This window comes from Lepidochelys kempii, chromosome 5 (assembly GCF_965140265.1).
Source record: "Lepidochelys kempii isolate rLepKem1 chromosome 5, rLepKem1.hap2, whole genome shotgun sequence".
Taxonomy (NCBI): Eukaryota; Metazoa; Chordata; order Testudines; family Cheloniidae; genus Lepidochelys; species Lepidochelys kempii.
In genome coordinates, this window is record NC_133260.1 from 13,269,984 (window position 1) to 13,291,003 (window position 21,020).

The 21,020-nt window shown below is 46.7% G+C and overlaps 1 protein-coding gene across 1 annotated transcript in view; it reads right to left on the reverse strand.

Annotated features, from left to right (window-relative positions):
* Nucleotides 1-794: 794 nt before the first annotated feature.
* LOC140911113 (lipoxygenase homology domain-containing protein 1-like) overlaps nucleotides 795-21,020 on the reverse strand; it is a 101,786-nt gene continuing 81,560 nt past the window's right edge. Inside the window, exons 10-13 of the mRNA XM_073343459.1 lie at nucleotides 14,194-14,364; nucleotides 10,546-10,684; nucleotides 6,327-6,488; nucleotides 795-1,357 (exon numbers count right to left, since the gene is read on the reverse strand). Of these exons, the coding sequence (XP_073199560.1) occupies nucleotides 877-1,357; nucleotides 6,327-6,488; nucleotides 10,546-10,684; nucleotides 14,194-14,364 (953 nt within the window). The 3' untranslated portion in view covers nucleotides 795-876. The remainder of the gene's footprint in view (nucleotides 1,358-6,326; nucleotides 6,489-10,545; nucleotides 10,685-14,193; nucleotides 14,365-21,020) is intronic.

Consider the following 21,020-nt stretch of genomic DNA (forward strand, 5'->3'; position numbering starts at 1 on the left):
CCCCCATAAAATCAATGGCAGCTGCCTTTACAAGTGATTGCTATGCATGCCACACAGCGCAGAACGATGCTGAGATAGCTTTGAACATGTGCTCTTTGCTGCTTCCCTAAAGCAGAATTGATTATTGGTAAGTGTTTTGTTAATGTATTCAGCTGAATAGCACAAAATCATTATGTTGTTCAGTTCATAGCTATGATCTTGGAGCTGCTTAACACCTGTGCACTGGGGCCGATCCTCAGGCGCGGTAAACTGGGGTCGGTCCATTGAAATCAAAGGAGCTAGGCCAATTCACACCAGCAGAGACCTGGCCTAGATGATTCACTTTCTTGCTGAAACTCTTGTTCAGAAAATCTTATCTGGGTTGTTGCTTTCAACTCTTCATTGCACGTGTACACAAAAACAAATATACACACTCGAATATAGAGACGTTTACTAGATGTAGGTCAAAACTGGGACTGCTATAACCAACCCCCTTGACTATGTCAGCTTAATTGTTACTGCAGCCTCTTGTAGTTTAAAAGAGGAGCCGGCCTGATCATCCGTTCTCTGTTGGCGTTTCCAGCCTTGGTAGTTGGGCACATAAAACCACACCCTTTGAGCTGTAAATGAAGCGGATTTGATATGGATAATCAGTGGACCAGAAAAATTTTGCCATTCACATTTTTATATACACATTTAAAAAGTATGATTCTTTTTATAAAATGTTAATCCAGGGAGTATATATTCCTACTAAAATCGTTTCAATATAAAATACAATATTTTAAAAAGAAAAACATGATACAAAACGGTGTAAGAAGTCAGTAAGAAAAAACCCCTCTGCAGTGAATATAAATATCTTCATTGCAGCTCTTTTTAAAGGCTGCAGATGAATCCCTGTTAATATCTTGGAAATAATTCCCTCCAGGTCAAACCATCTCCTCTATTCCGGTCCAGCCACTTCCCACAAGGGAAAATCGTGGTCACTCCAGTAGCTGAATTGGTGATCTCCACCCTCTCCACTAACCAGCTGGTTGCTATGCCACTGTTGTCATGTTCAATCCGGACTTTTTTCAACTCCCCCAACTCCAGGGTTTCCAGGAAAAACCTATTGGTTTTGCCCCGTTCAAAGAGGTTCCGGAACTTCTGCTTGAGAGCACGCTTGCCCGAATCTCCATTTATTCCAAAGATGGTGATAAAGACATTGGCATCGGTCCCAGCTCCTTTTTCAGACCCTGTAACCACAATGACCTCATATTTGACTGGCACCAAGCTCCGGGCTTTGCTGGCAAAACTTTCTATGACCTTGACACACTCAAAGACTTTGTAGTCACCCCTCTTGTTCCTCAGTGGAATTTTTGCATTGCACTTGAAAAAATATCTGCCAAAGGAAAGTTAACAGTGTGTTAATAATATGGCCTTTTGCTTTGCATTATGAATGCCCAGGTATAATGGGGACAGGTGATTTAGAAATTCACCTACTACTAATGTTTCAACCTTGTATTTAGAATGAGAGGGACATATCCTTGCTTGGGACTTGAACTGAAGATACTAGGATTTTAAAAAAACAGCACTGCTCGGTGTGCTACAGGAAACTCTCTAAAGGACATAGCCAATTATTTTGCAAGTTTGAAATATGTAGCCTCCCTGGAAATACAAATTCCAGTCAGAGAAAGTCAGCTCAGCCCTTCAACCTTCCAGTTCTTCTACATTTCAGCATTACCCAGGGTAATACACTCACCTTTGAACACGCCGAGCTGAAACAGCTGGCTTGAGTTACGCAGTATGTGTATGAACCCTTAAACTTTTTCTGAAGTTCAAAAGTCCTGTGGCAGCTGATTTTCCCCAAACCGTAACAATTTCCACTGCCCTCTTGCCCTCAGACAGCCCTGGCCTAATCACAGTGGAGGCAGCTCCTTTTACTTGTGCTTTTACTGGATTTTTTGGCGTAGGTGGTGCATAATGGAGGCTGAGCCTTCCCCCCAACCCTCCAGCCACCAAGGGAGAGGGGCAGTGGTGGATTTGGGACCCCCCCCAAAAAGTCTCCTCCCACCATGGCCCCAGGGCTGGAGGAGCTCCCCGCTGCGACTCTGGAGCTGAGGCGGGGGGCACAGAGCTTTTCCAGTCTCAGGGATGGGTGAGGAGTGGGGGGGGCGGTGGGAGAGGGTGGAGCCATGGGCGGGGTCACGGGCGGAAGGGGCAGAACAGGGGAGGGGCTCCAGGCTCGGTGCTTCAGCCAGGGCCAATGGGGGTTGGCTGACAGCAGAGAGTGGGGGCGGGGCTTCGGCCAGAGGAGGCGGGTCCTCAGCTGGAAGAGGTGGGCAGGGGGCTAGCCTCCCCAAGAGGAAGCTTTGCCTACCACCCACGTTTGATGGATATCATGGACTTATTCTGAAGGCTGTTGTAGCTGTAGGTGTGAGCGGCAACCCTGGTAGAACGAGTGTTCAAATCCCATGCTTTCAAGCAGCTAGTTTAAATGACTTCACTCTTCCTAAACTGCACCTTGAGATTTGCCATCTTGTACATGCAATGTGGCAAGGGGAAGGGGCTTTCTAGCTGAACAGCCCCTCCTCGGATCACTGGTTGAAAACCTGTTTTGAGGCCGCCATGTTGCAGGTTTAGTGCTGCCCTCTGCTAGGCCAAGTACCACTGCAGAGCCGAGGGGAAGATTAGTGGGGGAGTTGTGTAATGACAGGCGTGTCATGCTAGCACATTTAGTTAGGCATTAGGGGTGAAGATCAAAAACAACAGACCATGCTGCTCCCTATGCCTAGACCAGCTTAAAAATATCTTTCAGGCAGGGTCCTTCAGCCAAATTCTGCTCCAGTGCCAGCAGGTGCAGTGTCTGTTGAAGTCACTTTCAAGTCCCACTTTCATAGATTTTCAGGCCAAAGGGATTATTATGATCATCATGTCTGGCTTCCTGCATCACAGAGGCTACAGAACCTCACACAGCAAATCCTGCATCAAGCCCATAACTTTTATTTGAGCTGGAGCATTGCTTTTAAAAGGGCATCCAGTCTTGCTGTAAAGACTTTGAGTGATGGCGAATCCAACATGTCCCTAGATAACTGAAATCACTCAACTTATGCCAGAATTGAATGTGGTGCCCTTGTCATCTTATTTGCCTGTCAAGTGTCATGTACACTTACAGAGCTATAAAAATAATATCATAAATGGCTACTATCGGAGAGCCCAGCAGGGCAGGCAGGCTTTTGGATTTAAAACAAACAAACAAACGTAGGGGCAAGTTTTCAAAGTTAGGTGCATCATCTATGCTCTCACAAATCAAGGTAAAGGTCAACAATTACCACCATCAATGGAATGACAAGGAAGGGGCCAGAGGTGAGGGAGAACAGGAAAAGAGGGAATATTAAAGTCTGGGGTAGGAAATATGTGTGTCCCCTCTCTCCTCGTTTATAACTCTTAGCTCATCCTGAGCAGACAAAAGAAGCAGCAAGCACTGAAATATGTACCAGATGCTGAAAACCCTTCACTCCACTGGAATGCCCCTGGCGATGTAGAGGAAGCACATAACATACTCATAAATCACTGTGTGTCTGGTAATCAGCCAGAGGTTTGGACACTGGGCTTTTAATGAGGTATTTTATTTGCAATGATGCAAGTCATTTCCACCTGAGTTTCCTCCCTCTCCTGTCCAAACGGCAGTAGGCACTCCCTCAAGGAATTCAGCTGGATTGTATTATGCACCAGTAAAATTAAGACTTGAAGAAAGGGCTGCTTCAGCACCATAGTGTTACCATATTTCTTAATGTCTTACAACATTTCTAATGCATCTGAAACCACAGAAATATCTGCCCATGTTTGGAAAGGAGTTTTGTACCTGGGAGGGTCTGATGAGAATAAATCCTGAAGCCCTTATTCAGGGGTGGGAACGTACTTCCCAGTGAGAGCTTTTTTAACTCTCTCACAACTGCAGAGTAGCCAGCTCTTGGGATTTTTATTGTGAATTTTGTGATATTCTGAGTTTTCCTTAAAACCTCGGCTTGGGGAATTGTCTCATTAGGTGAGAATCTCAGCTTTCTTTCTTTCTTGTAAATTTCTACCCCTCAAAGTTGCAGAGAAAAGCTTGAAAACATGACCCAATTGTATCCCAATGGCTCTAAAACCAAAAGGCAAAGGAAAAGAACCGAAATGTAGAATTTAAAATAAAATCATGACTGTTAAGTCAATCTTTTAAATTTGTCTGGGTTCTTTTTTGGGGAGGGTGGAGGGGAAATGGGGGTCCTCCACTCATCATTTTTGAACCTGTGGGATAGGCAATGCTGAAGGCTTGATCCAGCAATGTGGAGCAGCTGTGGCTAGATAGGGCTGTGGTTATGGAGAACATGCAAGAAGGCAGGGTTCTGGGCAGAATGGGCTGTGACAGGCTGCAATTTACTGCAGAATCTTGTTGCTCTACTATGTCATTTTAAATAAAAGACTAGAATTGTGCCTTAAAAAGACCTCTGCCCCCCTGTGGGGCCACACTGGTTTCAGTGAGGCTCTTCCGATGCACAATAGCCTCAAGCATGTGGCTGTGATTGCAGGGTTGGGCGTTAAGAGCTGCAGGTTTCCCTTGATTGCGAGATAAGAATATGACTGACTGAGTTTTCATTCTGCAAATATTAACATGGCCCTTCTACAGGCTGATTTGATTTAGCCGTTGATTAATTTGCTGGAAGAGACACTTAACATCAAAATCTCATGTCAAGGATTTCTTTTTAAACACTAAACTGTCTCAGCAGGAACGAAACCCTTAAAGTTAAGTACTTTAACAGTAGTGGAAATATCGCAGAGAAGAAAAGGAATCCATTAATAGTTTGGATGTGCTTGCTTAGCTATTTTGGCCCAAGATTGACAGCTATTAGGTATTTGCTCTTCCGATGACCATTCTTTTCCTTTTCCTGCCTATTCTCCATGCTAGCAGCTCATTAATGCTGCATGAACATGAAGGGCTCAGGCTGACGGGGCCAGGGAGTTGAAGTGCTGAGAGGTTAGCCGATCACACGAGATTACCAAGATGATTTGAAGTCTCTTGAAAATTTCCACCATCTCCAAACCAGAGAATAAAAATATCTTTTGGTTTTTGTGACAGGGCATACTAGGCCTTTGTGGCCCCCTCCTGGAGGCCCCATAACCCTGCCCTAGGAAAGGAGCAGCGAGGGAGGATCCTTGATATGCCTAGCGAGGCTGCATGGAAGCAGCCAATCAGAGCCCAGCAGACTCAGATAAAAGGTACTGCAGGACGCAAATAGGTCAGTCCCTGGCTGGGACTAGAGGGGGCAAGGTGGGGTGCTTCTCTCTGGCCTTAGGAGCTTACAGGATAGCCAGAGTCTGTTACTGGCTGTATTTGCTTAGCTGGGTTTGTAGGGAGTGAGGACATAACACCTTAATCCTGAGATAAGGGTGAAGCTAAAAGGGGACAGGTAGGAAAAGGCCAAGGAAAGAAGTGGCAGCTAATTGAAATTGAGCAATATGTTGTGGCGGTTCATAGGGTCACTGTGTTGGAACCTGGAGTATTGGGCGGGCCTGTGTTCTGCTACTGGCTAGAAGTACAGTGGTATAAGCCCCACAAAGCGGGCAGGACTGAGTTAGGAGCCCAAAGAGAGGGCGGAAGGCACCTACTAAGGGCTGTTTATCTATCAGATGGTATATACCCCAGAAGGTGTTCATCTGGATTTAGTGACTTGGCTGGAGAGCCAAGCCACAGAAGACCTGCCAAGCAAGTCTATCCGTACTGCACACAGCAGCAGGACGCACTGAAGAGGTGTGTCTCCCTTGTTATACTTTTGTAGATGACGCCTGAGGTGCTTTTGGATCCAAGGATTCCTACCGGAACCATCCCACAATGCAAAGGGAGTCAAATCTGAGGTTTCTCCCATGTTGAATACTGACATGCCTGAATGTCCTTTTCACAGAAGCAGTTTAGAGGCCAATCTTTGAAAAGTGGCCCACAGAATCTAAATGACTAGGTCTAGATTTTCAACAAGTTTAGGAGTGCAGGGGTTTGGGTTTGGGTTTTTTTTTTTTTGCAAAATACATGCTGATTATTTTTATGATTGTGCATCCATCTGCACATGCAAATACTTTGCACCAGAAACATGGAAACCATGCATGCAAATTAGACTTGTCTGCGGCAGCTCCTAAATGTTTTAAATATCTTGCCCTTAGTTTTTAAAACATGCTAAGAATTTTTAAAGCTCACCATGTATGGCTAGGAAAGGTTAACTATGAAGAACCTCAGAAATATGGTTACAATACTATTTAAATCTCCCAGGCCATTCTGCCTTTAGCTCCTGGAGTTCTTTATTGCATACTGCATGTCTGTTTTGATGGAAGCAACTTACTTGTTGCAAAGTTCCATCTCTGTTATGATTATCTCTCGGACATACCAGTACACATCAGCTTTTGTGGTTGACTTCCTTCCATCTTTTGGACAGTGACCAACACAAATGGCTGCAATATCACCAACATTTTTTGAAGAAAACAGAAATTTGTCTGTTGCTCCTCTGCAGGAAACATAGAAGAGTTTCAATTAACATCCTGGAGACTGGCAATGACTTGTGTCATGTTAGCATTAAGTAATTTGCGCGTGGCTATGAAAGATATAAAACAAACCTTCATTTAAAGTCATTTGATTTAACCCATAATTATTTAACACAAAGTATAATTTCTGTATTTAAATTCAGTATTTTTCCTGGTTACGGTGACACTTTAAATTACTACCACTAGGACTTCCAGGGTATGTTTGAGCTAATTCACATCCAAAATCAATTTGCCTTGTTATAGGGAAAGCTAAAGAATGATTTATTTTCCCCTAAAGCATTCATTCTTTTTCTTGACAGATATTGTATCTGTTGTACATCTACTAATCATAGCTGCTTTTAAAACCACTAATCAAACTACCCCTCCTGCTTTTAAGCTTTTCTTAAGATGGACTTTTAAGAACAATGTATCTCTGTCAAACCTTTGGCCAAGTCTTCTGTTGTGTATCCTGTGTATCTTTAGTAGCTGACTTATTGGATTAGACCAGTGGTTCTCAACCCCGGCCCAATTAGCACACAGCTGCGGCCCAGCTGTGTGCTAACAAAAATTCAAAAGTTGCTCTAGTCTGGCAGAGGGCGGAGCTGGCTGAGGGGGAGAGGGCGTAAGGCAGCCTGCAGGAGTGTTCCTACCAGCAGGGGGCTGGTGAGTGTTGCAGGGGGAACAGGGGTCAGGAGAGTGGGTCTCTGGGCAGGTTTGGGGGGGCGGGCTCTGGGCAGTGAGGGGGTTGGGCACTGGAAACTAGGAGTTTGCAGGGATGCTGCTGCACTCCCAGGTTTTAGGTGGGGCTCTGCTCCTGGCCCGGTGACTTGGGTCTGGCTGCCGGCTGCCTGGCCCTGCGTGGTGGGTCGGGCTGGTGGGTTCCAGCCCCAAGCTGCAGGATCCCCAGTCTGGCTGCCTGGACCAACATGGCAGATCCGGGTCCCAGCTGTCCAGTTCTGTGCCCAGAGCTCCATGCCTGGTCCCACTCTGTGGAGGCGTCTCTGGGTAGGGGGGGTGCTGGACATGGGCGACTGTGTGGGGTTTTGCGGGGGGAGGAGAGAGGGTGCTGTGGTTCTCAACCTGTGGTCTGTGTAATACATTGTGGGCCGCATATGCAGCCCGCTATTATAAACAGGTTGAGAACCCCTGGATTGGAGTCTGTCATGGAGGTTACGGAAGCCATGGATTCCATGACTTTCCAGGACCTCCATGACTTCTGCAGCCGCGGGTGCCCGGGCAGCCCCTGGGCCAGCTACACCGGCTGCTGCTGGGGCAGTCTCGGGCCACCCCATCCCCAGCAGCAGCAGTAGGGGTCCTGGGCTGTGTGCCACCAGTCCCTCTCCCCAGCAGCTGCAGATTCCCAGGCTACACGCCATGCGCCACCCCAGCACCCAAGATTTAGTCAGGGGTGTATGGTACAAGTCATGGACAGGTCACGGGCCATGATTTTTTGTTTACTGACCGTGATCTGTCCATGACTTGTACTATATACCCCTGACTAAAACGTAGCCTTAACTAGTAGTTCATCCAGTTGTCGGCCTCAAACAGTAAACAATGTTTGATACTTCAGAGGAAGGAATCCTAGCCCCATTATACCCCTGGCCAACTTTGTAAATAGAGGAGGTTCCTTCCTGACCTCCATAGACAATCTGCTTATTCCGTGAATTAAGATAGTTGTTTCTTTTTATTGCAGTCCTATCCTATCCTTCCCCAAACTGTGCCAAACCGCTTCATACCAGGAGCACGGCACTGTTTAACAGATGGAGGTTTCCTCGTATCATGGCTGTTTGCTGTTGGGTCACTGATGTTTAAAATAGCTATATACACATTGATGCCATTAATATTAGAGTCCAATTTACTTAAAAGTTTGCCTGCCTTGGAAGGAACTCTCTTGAGTTCCTGACAGAGAAACACTCCCTCCTTCCACAACAAACTGGCTACTCTCATATTCTTTGTGGTCTACGGGCAGCATACTGTGTACAGTATCCATAAACAAAAACAACACAAAACCTATCTCATGCACACTAAAAACTAGAGGGGTTTGACCAGTTCTGAGTGTGTTCAGGTGTAGATTTCAAATGTGGAAGAGGGACTCTCATTCATTTCCTCTACATGAAGGTGCCCCCAGCCAGCCTATACACTACACATAATAGTGCCCATTCATATCTGCGGTATAAAGCTTTCTTTCATCATTTCTCTCTCTGCTTTTCTCGCACCCAGGACCTAAAGCAGAGATCTCTCATTCCTAAACAGGGGTAAAAGTAAGTTAGAGGACTTACCGGTACGCCGGAGTCCTGAGCAGGGGGCGTGGCCTCAACTGGAAGAGACAGGGCCTTAAATCCCCGGGCCCTTTAAATCTTGATTTAAAGGGCCAGGGCTCCAGCTGCAGTATCATAGAATCAGGGTTGGAAGGGACCTTAGGAGGTCATCTAGTCCAACCCCCTGCTCAAAGCAGGACCGATCCCCAATTAAATCAGTGGTGGCTGGGAGCCCAGGGCCCTTTAAATCACCCCCGAGCTACCAGCTGCAGAGGCAGCTGGGAGCCCCGGGCTTGGGGGTGATTTAAAGGGCCCAGGGCTCCAGCTGCCACTACCGGAGCGGAGCCCCGGGCCCTTTAAATCACTGAGGAGCCCTGGGGGCTCCCGTCTGCCACTGCTACCCCGGGGCTCTGGGCTCTGGCAGAGCTTTAAAGGGCCTGGGGCTCCGCTGTGGTAGCAGCTGCTGGAGCCCTGAGCCCTTTAAATCCCTGCCTGAGCCCTGCTGCCCGAGCCCTAGGGTAGTGGTGGCCGGGCTCCATCGGGGATTTAAAGGGCCCCGGGGCTCCAGCCGCCACTACCATCCCGGCCCTTTAAATGCCCGCCGGAGCCCACCGCCGCTACCCCAGGGCTTTGGCAGCATGGCTCCGGCAGGGATTTAAAGGGCCAGGGCAGTAGGGGTGGCTGGAGCTCTGGGGCTCTTTAAATCCCCGCCAGAGCCCCCCCCCCATCCCTACCTCAGGGCTCGGGCAGCAGGGCTCAGGTGGGGATTTAAAGGGATTGGGGCTCCAGCCGCCGCTACCGCCCCAGCCCTTTAAATTTCCAGAGGGGCCCTTCCCCCCCACCCCCCCGTCCCAGGGCTTCGGCAGCAGGGCTTAAGCAGGGATTTAAAGGGCCCCGGGAGGGTAGTGGGGGCTGGAGCTCCGGGGTCCTTTAAATCCCTACCTGAGCCCTGCTGCCCGAGCCCTGGGGTAGGGATGGGGGGGGGCTCTGGCGGGGATTTAAAGAGTCCCAGAGCTCCAGCCACCCCTACTGCCCCAGCCCTTTAAATCCCCGCTGGAGCCCTGCTGCCAAAGCCCTGGGGTAGAGGCGGTGGGGCTCCGGCGGGTATTTAAAGGGCCAGGGTGGTAGCAGCGGCTGGAGCCCCGGGCCCTTTAAATCACTGAGGAGCCCTGGGGGCTCCCGGCTGCCACCGCTGCCCCGGGGCTCTGGGCTCTGGCAGAGCTTTAAAGGGCCTGGGGCTCCGCTGTGGTAGCAGCTGCCGGAGCGAACCGGCTTACTTTCACCTCTGTTCCTAAACCAAAGATTTGGAATGTCAGGTCAGATCTAAACAGCACTGACAACATTTAGCCTGGAATTATTTTTACTCTCTTCCACCACAGCAACCTTCTGTCAGACGTTAAAAACAATTCTCTCTCAAATGAGTTCTTCCACAGCTCCTCCCAGCTGAGCCTGTTGGGGTTCCCTTTAGGCTCATCTGGCAAACCCCTGAAGTATCAGGACCCTTGTTTAAGTTTTGAAGGACATGTGCAAACATACATGTACGAGTCCAATCCCCAGATGGACATTTCTGCTCATTCTTAAACTTGGACTCCCGAGACAAATGTTACTACTTTCTTCCACTTTACTGCCCATTGTATCTTTCGGAAAGGAAAGTAAGAAATGGTCTGACACTCCTAATGCCGCTCCATGAATCCTCCAGAGGGAAGGAGGAGGGGCCTTTGTAAGAGAGACACAGCTGGTGACATTCCCTTCCTGTTCACCCATCAAGGCCTATCTCACCTACCTTGTGAATTTCCTTTTTTTGGAGGCGTTTTCCAGAAGGAATTCTTTTGAGCGTCCCTTCTTTCCTTCTAAGATGATCCAGATGTTTTCCTTGGTTTCTGCATCCTCTGTGTCACTTGTCACTGTGACAATTTCATAGGCTTCCAAGGCAAAATTAAAGCACAGAATTAAATAGCCAGAGCAGATGCAATCAATGACAATGGCCAGACAGAGACTTGTCTATTGGACTGTCACTATGGCCTTCAGATAATGGAAACTTTGCCATTGACTCCTGTGGGCCAACATTTCACCCCAGGGAAGGAATAAACAGAAAACAGAATAGGCTTCGGTGGATCAATGAGCAGCAGTGCCTGGGACTACTCTTGAGTGGCTCTCCTCTTTCAGAGAACTCAAAGGGCAGTTGTGAGCAGCTGTCCCTCTGCCCTGATGGCAGGTGTGCTGCCGCGGTTGATATTATTCCCTCTCTGGCGCAACCTGGCTATGAGACCACTAGGAAGGTTAGTGAGGAGACAGAGGCTGCAGTACAGTCAGTATGCTGATGACATGTCTCACCTGGCCGGAGCAGGGGGATGAATAATCTTGTGCCTAGATGAAAGTGCGGCTTGGATGAGAGCTAACTGGATGCAATTCCATCAAGACTGAGACCATGTTGGTGGGTCGTGGAAGCCGCTGAGGAACTGGCAGAATTTATATGAACACCCCTCACTGGGGGAGTGCAACCACCATTTGTGAAACAGGTGTGCACTTCATATGTGCGTATACGGGGGCGGGGTATTAGGCCGTGGGCAGCTCCTACATGCCCAGGCAGTGGCTGTAGCCAAGAGTGCTCTCTTCCATCTCTGCCTGGCAAAATGACGTACAACCTTCTCTCTCCCGTGGGAATCCTCTCACAATTATCCATTCCTTGACCACCTCATAATTAAACTGCTGTAAGTTGCTCCACATGGGGTTATACCTTGGGACCAGGAAGCAGCAGCTAGTGTATAATGCCATAGCCTGCTTATTAAGGGGAGTTACACATCGGGAGCACTTTAGATCAGTGTTCTGTAATCTGCACTGGCTTTCAGTAAGCTTCCAGGTAGAATTCAAGGTGTTGGTTTTAAACTATAAAGCCCTAACTGGTTTTGGACCTGGTACCTTAAGAGATCACCTCTCGATCTGTCATAAGCCACCATGGATGAGATCCACAGAGGCGCCTTCAGTACAAACAAGAAGGAGCTGCTGACAAGGCATTCTCTAGGAGGGTTCCATAATTTTGGAACTTGCTCCCTCACTGGTCTGCCAGAGCTTGGATTTGTTAACTTCCTGAGCATGCTTCAAAGCTCATCTTCCACCCACCCCCTGTACTTTGTTTAGTCTGCTGAGGAGGGGATGGATTGAGAAGGGTGTATTTTTGAGGAGAGTGTATTTTTATATTGTAACTTATATTGTATTCCATTCTGGTTTAAAACCATAAGAACGGCCATACTGGGTCAGACCAATGGTCCATCTTCTAGTCCAGTATCCTGCCTTGCGACACTGGCCAATGCCAGGTGCTTCACAGGGAATGAGCAGAACGGGGCAATTATCAAGTGATCGATCCTCTGTTGTCCAGCCCCAGTTTCTGGCAGTCAGAGGTTTAAGACACCCAGATCATGGGGTTGCATCCTTGACCATCTTGGTTAATAGCCATTGATGAACCTATTCTCCAAGAACTTATCTGATTAATTTTTGACCCCTGTTATATTTTTGGTCTTCCAAATATCCCCTGGCAATGAGTTCCACAGGTTGACTGCATTGTGTGAAGAACTTCCTTATATTTGTTTTAAACCTGCTGCCTATGAATTTCATTGGGTGACCCCTTGTTCTTGTGTTATGTGAAGGGGTAAATAACACTTCCTTATTCACTTTCTCCACACCATTAATGATTTTAGAGACCCTTTTCACATTCCCCCTTAGTCATCTCTTTTCTAAGATGAACACTCTGTCTTTTTAATTTTTCCTCATACGGAAGCTGTTCCATACCCCTGATCATTTTTGTTGCCCTTCTCTACAGTGTTTTTCCAATTCCCTTATCTTTTTTTGAGCTGGGGCAACCAGAAATGCACACAGTATTCAAGGTGTGGGTGTACCATGGAGTTATATAGTGGCATTATGATATTTTCTGTCTTATTATCTATCCCTTTCCTAATGGTTCCCAACATTCTGTTCCCTTTTTTTCACTGCTGCTGCACATTGAGCGGATGTTTTCAGAGAACTATCCACAGCAACTCCAAGATCTCTCTCTTGAGTGGTAACAGCTAATTTAGACCCTATCGTTTTATAGGTATAGTTGGGATCATGTTCTCCAATGTGGATTACATTGCATTTATCAACATTGAATTTCATCTGCCATTTTGTTGCCCCGTCACCCGTTTTGTGACATCCCTCAGTAAATCTTTGCAGTCAGCTTTGGACTTAACTATCTTGAGTAACTTTGTATCATCTGCACCACCTCACTGTTTACCCCCCTTTCCATTTCATCTCTGAATATGTTGACCAGCAGAGATTCCAGTATAGATCCTTGGAAGACTCCACGATTGACCTTTCCATTCTGGAAACTGACCATTTATTCCTACCCTTTGTTTCCTGTCTCTTAACCAGTTACTGATCCATGAGAGGACCTCCCCTCTTATCCCATGACTGCTTACTTTGCCTAAGAGCCTTGAACTTATAAGTACTTTAGATAGATGGATGGCCTATTATGCAAGGGTGTCCAATTGAATGGAGAGAGTTGAATTAAGATGAAGGATTTGTTAGGGTGTGTCTACACTTGGAGTTGGGGGTGAAATGCCCATCTGCAGAGCTAGCATGGGTTTGTCTCCTCATCAGGCTAATGCATTAAATAGAGTGTAGCTACAGCAGCACAAGTGGTGGGAGAGGTTAGCTGTCACAAGGATGCGCCTAGCGTCTCAGATCCGTCTGTACTTGAGGCAGCTAGCCGCTCACATCACCACAGCTGCACTCTGTTATTAGCATGTTAGCTCAATGAAAGCTAGCATGGGTATGTCTCATCGAGCCGGGAATCGCACCCCAAGCGCCAAATGCAGATATACCTTGAGTGACATGATATAAATTGTCCAAGCTCCTCAGGGCAGGGACCTGTGACATGCCTGGTACTTTCCTTGGAGCTATTAAACAATAATGCTTTCTCCCTCACCGCTTTGTAGTCCAGTGTGTAAATTCACTGACATCAGTGACGTTACCCTGGTGTCAAATCAGGAATAACTCAGAGCAGAATCAGGGCTATGGGGTTTTAAACCCTGCAGTCAAGCTTGCAGCCCCAAGGCAGCTGGGTCAATGTTACCTGTAAGCCTTTGGAAACTGAATTTATTTTTCACCTCAAAGATTCAAGCCCATTATTTCTAATGAGGACATAACCTTGTATCATCTCTGCATATTGCCAGCATCAACAGATGCATATGGGGCCACCTTCACTTTCAGCCTAGAGTGAGACTCAGTGTGCTTCGCCCTCATAAATCTTCTCCCATAAAACCATGGGGCTGTGTTTCTACAGGCACTGAGGTAAACTAATCCTGAGAAGTACCGAGTGCCGGTCCGGTGACACTCAGCTGAATGGTTTCAATAGCTCCAGACATCCGATGACTCTCAGAGAAAGTCTCCAACTTACATGTGCGCTCCTTCAGTTCCAGGATGTCGTTATTGGCACAAGCCAGTTCTCTGATGAGCTGACCATCATCTTCGCCTTTAGCCAGCCAGCGATCACACTGGAAACGGAAAGTCTTATCCAGGGTGGCGTCTTTCACTTCGATGTATTCCAAGTGCCAGCCGGGTGCAACTCCTTTTTGGTGAAAAAGAACAAATATATAATGCTTGGGTAGGTGACATACCCATCACCAGAAGGAACCTGTGGGCACTGAAAAGGTATGTCCTTTGTTTAGAAAGGGCCATAAGTGGGCCCAGTGCTGTATAGAGGCAGAGAAGACAAGGTCGCTCCCCTGTGGAGCTTATCCTATAAGAACCACGTTCTGATCCTCTTACTCTGGCTGGGTGGCACCTTCCCTCTTGACTAGATTCATTGGTTTCTAAAAAGGAATAAGGGGATCAGAATCTGGGCCTATATTAAAAGAAATATTGTGAGTAAGGAGGCAGGGCAGCCAGTTGTAAGGCAGCAGCAGCCCCCCTCCTCTGGACCCCAAGAAGGCTCCCCACATGTTGGGGTAGAGTCAGACTAAGTGAACTAGACTGTAAGTTCTTCCACTCTTTTTCTGTACCCCACTTTGCTGCTATTGCAGATATCCTTGTGAAGCTCCGTGTTGAGAGGAGAGTTCACAGTGGATACATCATAGATGCCATTAGAGAGTCAAGACTTACCTCTCTGCAATACTAATTATTTCCTATTCTAAGTACAGGGCAATGTAACTGTTCGTAAATTGGACTTTTTAAATGGGGACCATCATATGTGTGTGTGTGCACACACACCATGACATGCATACAGACACATAAGAGATCTCTCTCTACAGAAGAGAGAGATAAATGTATACACTTAATCTGGATTGATACCTTTTAATTATCCCCCACACTTTTAATTTCAAAACCCAGTGTGAAGAGGCGGAGACTGTGTCTTTTGAAAATCTGGCCCATTGTGTCTGGGGTTGGGAACGAAGCAGCACCCTGATACGTGACAATGATTCTCGTGTTTTCACTGGGCTGCACAGACAGCGTACACCCAGGAGCAGACTTGCCGAGTAAGAAGGTGCTGCATTGGCACAGCTGCCTTTCAGGGAACGAAACCTCAGTTGAAGCATTCTGTTTCAAAGCTGTCTTTGTAAATGGACCCAGATCCTTTGAAGCCAATGGAGTTACACCACAAAAGAACAGGAGGACTTGTGGCACCTTAGAGACTAACCAATTTATTAGAGCACGAGCTTTCGTGAGCTACAGCTCACTTCATCCGATGCATTCAGTGGAAAATGCATTCGATGAAGTGAGCTGTAGCTCACAAAAGCTTATGCTCTAATAAATTGGTTAGTCTCTAAGGTGCCACAAGTCCTCCTGTTCTTTTTGCGAATACAGACTAACACGGCTGCTACTCTGAAACCGCAAAAGAATGTAGCTAGTTGTGGGCCAGATCCTCAGCCCAGCCTGGGCTGGGTTCTAGCGAGATATGGGAAGGTAAAGAGTGGGAGCACCTCAAGCTCATGCAGCTGCTCCTCAGGAGCTATTTCAGCCGTGTGCTTCCCTACCGTAGCCCCATTGCAGAGAGAGGCCAGAGGATCCACTGCTCTGCCGATCCACCGGCTTCACCCCTCCCTTGGCCTAACCAGTCCTAAGCCCCTGTGAGCTGTCCTGCAGAGATCCTCTAAAGCAGTGTTTCTCAAACTGGGGGTCCCAACTCAAAAGGGGGTCATAAAGCTATGGGGGGGGAGGTGTCATGAGATCACAAAAAATAGGGCTACATCCGGGTTTTCCTGGACATGACTTTCATTTTTGTCCTCCGATCTCTGTCCGGGTGGATTTTTGGAAGGTGAACAAATATCCATGATTTTTCCTTGCTTGTCCTTTTTCCTTGCCTTCAGAGCTGGGTGGCCAGACAGCAGCGGCTGCTGGCCAGGTGCTCAGCTCTGTTAGTTCTCAGCAGCAGCACAGAACTAAGGGTGGCATGTTATGGTGAGTTCTGTGGGGATCTGCTCTGGTGCTGCGAAAGCTATGTCCGGTACCGAGAATGGGAGGGCGGGGTCATCACAGCCTGGAATGTTTTCAAAGGGGGGACCCAGCAAAAGAAGTTTGAGAACCTCTGCTCTCGAGCAACCCTGCAACCTGATTCCCTCTCCCACCCTGATCCCATTGTCTGGGGATCTCTGGAGCTGTAGACGCCAGGGCTGACTTCATCTCTAAATGTGCGTGGTGTGCTTTACGCTCGTAACAGACCTGTTCCTTGAAGACCTAAAACTGATGCCAACAGGAGCTTGGGATGCACAGAAGGGACCAGGCCAAGGTGCACCGTATGAAAGCTTAGAGGGTCTTTATTGACTTTGCTGCACTTATGCTGGGGATGAACTTAGACCAATGTGTGTGTTGTCTCTGCTGAAGTTTTATAAGATATTAAGTACTAAGTGACTGACCAGTCACTGCTTTTTTTGTACAACCTTAGTCTTAAGAACAGTCCTGGTCACTGCTGTGCCTTTGTCAAACATGCTTTTTTTCTGATCACCGTAACAAGTGCTGATTACCCAGATCAATGTTTTTAACAAAAGGTACTTAATCCCGAGCCTGTTCTGCTGTCACTGAAATCCCCAGCAGCAAACCTGTCCTAATAAAACCCATGGCTATGACACGTAGGCCTCCTGCATGGTCCCACTTTTTCAATAGCAAGCAAAACATTTCAAATGTAATTAGAGGAGGAGAAGAGCTTTGGGGAAAACAGAATCCCTTTGCTGGCTTGACTCTGGCAGTTGTGCAATTTAGTGTCATGTAGGGAGATGTATTATCTCCTCCAAGCATCCTTAGCCACAAGGAGCAGTTCAGTTCTTCCATCTGTTTTCTGTTCGTGGGATTGCTGGAGTTGGCAAGTGTGAAAAGATGGCCCCAGCCCCATAGACTAACTAGTCATGTTTATTGTCTGCAGACACCGATCCTTTACAGTTGTATGAGAAAAATCCAGTTCAGACTTACTCAGAAATAGTTATAAGCTCCCCTTCCCAGTTATTGAGACCTCCCTTACTGCTGGGCAGAACCAGAGATGACGCCTGGGTGCGGGGTGAGGATCCCAGATTTCTGTCAGGGTTTGCTGGCCCCACTTGGTCACATGCTTCCTCAGGGCCCCTCCCTGTGGCCCCTGGGGAGAGGCAGCAGCAAACAGGTGGGAGCTGCAGGGAGAGCCACTGCTGCCTCTCCCCACGGAGCTCGGGACTAACACCTAGGAGTTGCAGGGAGGGGCCGCTGAATGTAAGAGGGAAGGTGTCTCGGGAGCGGGTGACTCAAGCTCTTGGGGGGGAGCTGAACCTTTAAATTGTGCCCCCCCACTCTCAGTAGGCACCAGTCATCTCAGAGCCCCCCTCCCCCCGAGTCCTCCTGCTGCAGGGCAGAAACCCCAAGTCTGGTAGGCAGAGATGTGTGTGTGTGTGGGGGTGGGGTGGGGGGGCTCTACAAACTGTACTTTAACTGTAAAAGAGCCACATGTGGCTTGCAAGCCGCGGTTTGGCCATCCCTGAATGATAACATCTGCAATTGCTAGTACTTGAGACAGATTTCAAAAAATCCACTTCAGGTAGTAAAATGACTGTTTTAGGGGGTCAAGAAGGAATTGTGTTCCCCATTCCCTCACTGCAGCATTGCACAATTTGCTGGGTGCACTATGGCTTTCTTTTAGTCTTCCTCTAAAACATTAGATACTGTCCACTGCCAGCACTAGATCTGATAATGCATTCCCATCCATATGGCCCTGCTACACTGCTCCTGCTTATCTGCCCACCAACCACTCTATTTGACCATATCAGGCATCATCTGTAAAATGGGACAATACAAATAAACCATATTGATCGGAAATGCAAAACAAATGTGTGAGGTCATCAGGGTGGGGAGAGACAGGCTGGTAGATGGTAGCACTTGCCAAGGCTATAGGAGTCAGCTGAACACTAACAAACTCATAGCTGGAAACCAGCCCAGCTCACCTGTATGGTAGTATTGTTCAAGAGACTTGTAAAGATGTCTTCAATGTTTAGTCTCCATAAAGGCTTGTAAATTGCTGCATGTTTTAATCTTACTTGTAATGTCTGTATCCCGTGCTATAAGGTGATAGATAAATTTTTTGCTTTATAACTGTAAAAATGCTTGCTGCGAACTTGTGAACCCAAGCAGGAAGAGGGTTCCCACACTCATCAAGAAAGACTATCAAACCTAAGTGGGCCATTGTGAAGCATCACAATACAAAGACTGAGCAAATGGCCCTCTCACAGGATAATATGATGCTACATGCAAGGAAGCTCGTTCCGTCAGCTGGAATTCTGGAAGAAGGGAACAGAGACCGTTTACATGAAAATTCTACGTCTCTTTGCTGTTTGGATTCTCACAGAGCTGGAGCTAGGAAACAGAAGCAGAGAGCCCCAGGTTCAACCTGGACTAGCCCTAAAAGACATTCAGTGCAGACAGATTACTACAACTCTGTCACCTTTTGGGACCATAAACTGCAATTCAATTGTGTATATACGTTGCCTGTTTAAATATGTAAATAACTCTCTCATTTCTTTTTCCCAGTAATAAATTCTTAGTTAGTTAGTTTTTACTATAGGATTGGCTACAAGTGTTGTCTTTGGTGTGAGAGCTGAGGTACGAATTGACCTGGAGTAAGTGACTGGTCAGTTGGAACTGGCAATAACCTGAATATTTTGTGATCTTTGGTGTCAGTTACCATTCATCACTAAGTCCAGCTTGCCTAGGTGGCAAGATAAATTGGAATGCCCAAGGGGATCTCTCTGTGACCACATGGTAAGACTGTTACAATACTTAGGAGTTCACATTTGTTATGGGGCTGGTGAAATCTAATAATAGAACATACCACCAGTCTGGGTGTCTACCCTGCTTTTGACAGTCTGCCCTGAGGCGTGAACCACTCCAGACAGTATGTCAGCGAGATATTTTCTTTATGTGCTTTTATTTAGCATTTTTCATCGGTGGATCTCAAAGTGCTTTCCAAAGGAAGTCCGTATCAAGAACAAATCATGCCAAACCAACCTAATTTCCTTCATTGACAGGGCTACTGGCTAGTAGATAGGTGGGAAGTAGTAGATGTGCTATATCTTGATTTTTAGTAAGGGTTTTGACAGTCCCAAATGGCATTCTCATAAGCAAATTAGGGAAATGTCTAGATGGAATTACTACAAAGTGGATGCACAACTGGTTGAAAGACTGTATTCAAATAAGAGTTATCAATAGTTTGCTGTCAAACTGGGAGGTGTATCTAGCAGGGTTCTGCAGGGGTCTGTCCTGGGTCTGGTACTATTCAATATTTTCACTAATAACTTGGATAAATGGAGTAGAGGGTATGCTTATAAAACTTGCAAATGACACCAAGCTAGGAGGGATTGCAAGCTCTTTGGAGTACAGGATTAGAATTCAAAATGACCTTGACAAACTGGAGAATTGGTCTGAAATCAAGATGAAATTCAATAAAGACAAGTGCAAAGTACTTAACTTAGGAAGGAAAAAATCAAATGCACAACTACAAAATAGGGACTAACTGGGTAGGTGGTTGTGCTGCTGAAAAGGATCTGGTGGTTATAGTGGATCACAAATTGAATATGAGTCAACAATGTGGATGCAGCTGTGAAAAAGGCTAATATCATTCTGCGGTATATTAATTAAAGTGTCATGGGAGGTAATTGTCCTGCTTCATTTGGCACCGATGAGGCCTCAACTGGAGTACTGTGTCCAATTCTGGATGTCACACATTAGGAAAGATGTGGACAAACTGTAGAGAGCTCAGAGGAGAGCAACAAAAATGATAAAAGGTTTCAAGGAAAGGCTAAAAAAACTGGGCATGTTTAGTCTTGAGAAAAGAAGACTGAGGTGGGGGGACCTGATAACAGTCTTCAGATCTGTTCAGGGCTGTTATAAAGGGGATGATGATCAATTGTTCTCCATATCCACGGAAGGTAGGATAAGAAATAATGGGCTTAATCTGCAGCAGCGTGATTTCTGTTAGATATTAGGGAAATTTTTCTAACTATCAGGGTAGTTAATCTGTGGAACAGGCTTCCACGGGAGGCTGTGGAATCCCCATCATTGGAGGTTTTTATAAACAGGTTCGACAAACACCTCTCAAGAATGGTCTAGGTTTACTTGGTCCTGCCACAATGAGGGGGCTGGACCTGGTGACTTCAAGGTCCCATCTAGCCCTGCATTTCTATGATTCTACGATCCCCAGTTTACAGATGGGGAAACTGAGGCACAGGGAGGTGAAAGATGTGCCTAATATCATCCAACAGGCTAGTGACAGAGCTAGGAATAGAACAGTCTCGTATATTTCACTTCATTTGTGTTCTGTTGTGGTAAATGGGCCTGCAAACGTATCCTATTTGTGAGCTCAATTGTAAAAATGAAGTGGAAAGATCATAAAAAGTCACAATAAGTTATAATAACCAATGTTGATGGGAAAAGGTGATAAAGCAAGACAGACTCAATGAGTCCAAACAAAAAGGCCTACTGATATAACTCAAGGACTGTGTTAAGATCACACCTGGTAAACAAGAAAAGTTTGGAAATGGCAAGCAATAAACCAAAATTGGTACATCAGAGTTTAGGCTTAACTGGTGGACAAAATAATGAGGGTATAGTCTATTCCACCCATCATTCTCTTTTTGGGGTCCTCAAATAAGAAACTATGGGGAGTTTTCACCCCCCGGTGTGTTTTTTTCTTTCTTCACTTTATTTATTCTCTTTCCTATCCCTCACCTTTTTCCTTCTGTGTAATAAGAGTCTGGCTTAGCTGGCCAGGTC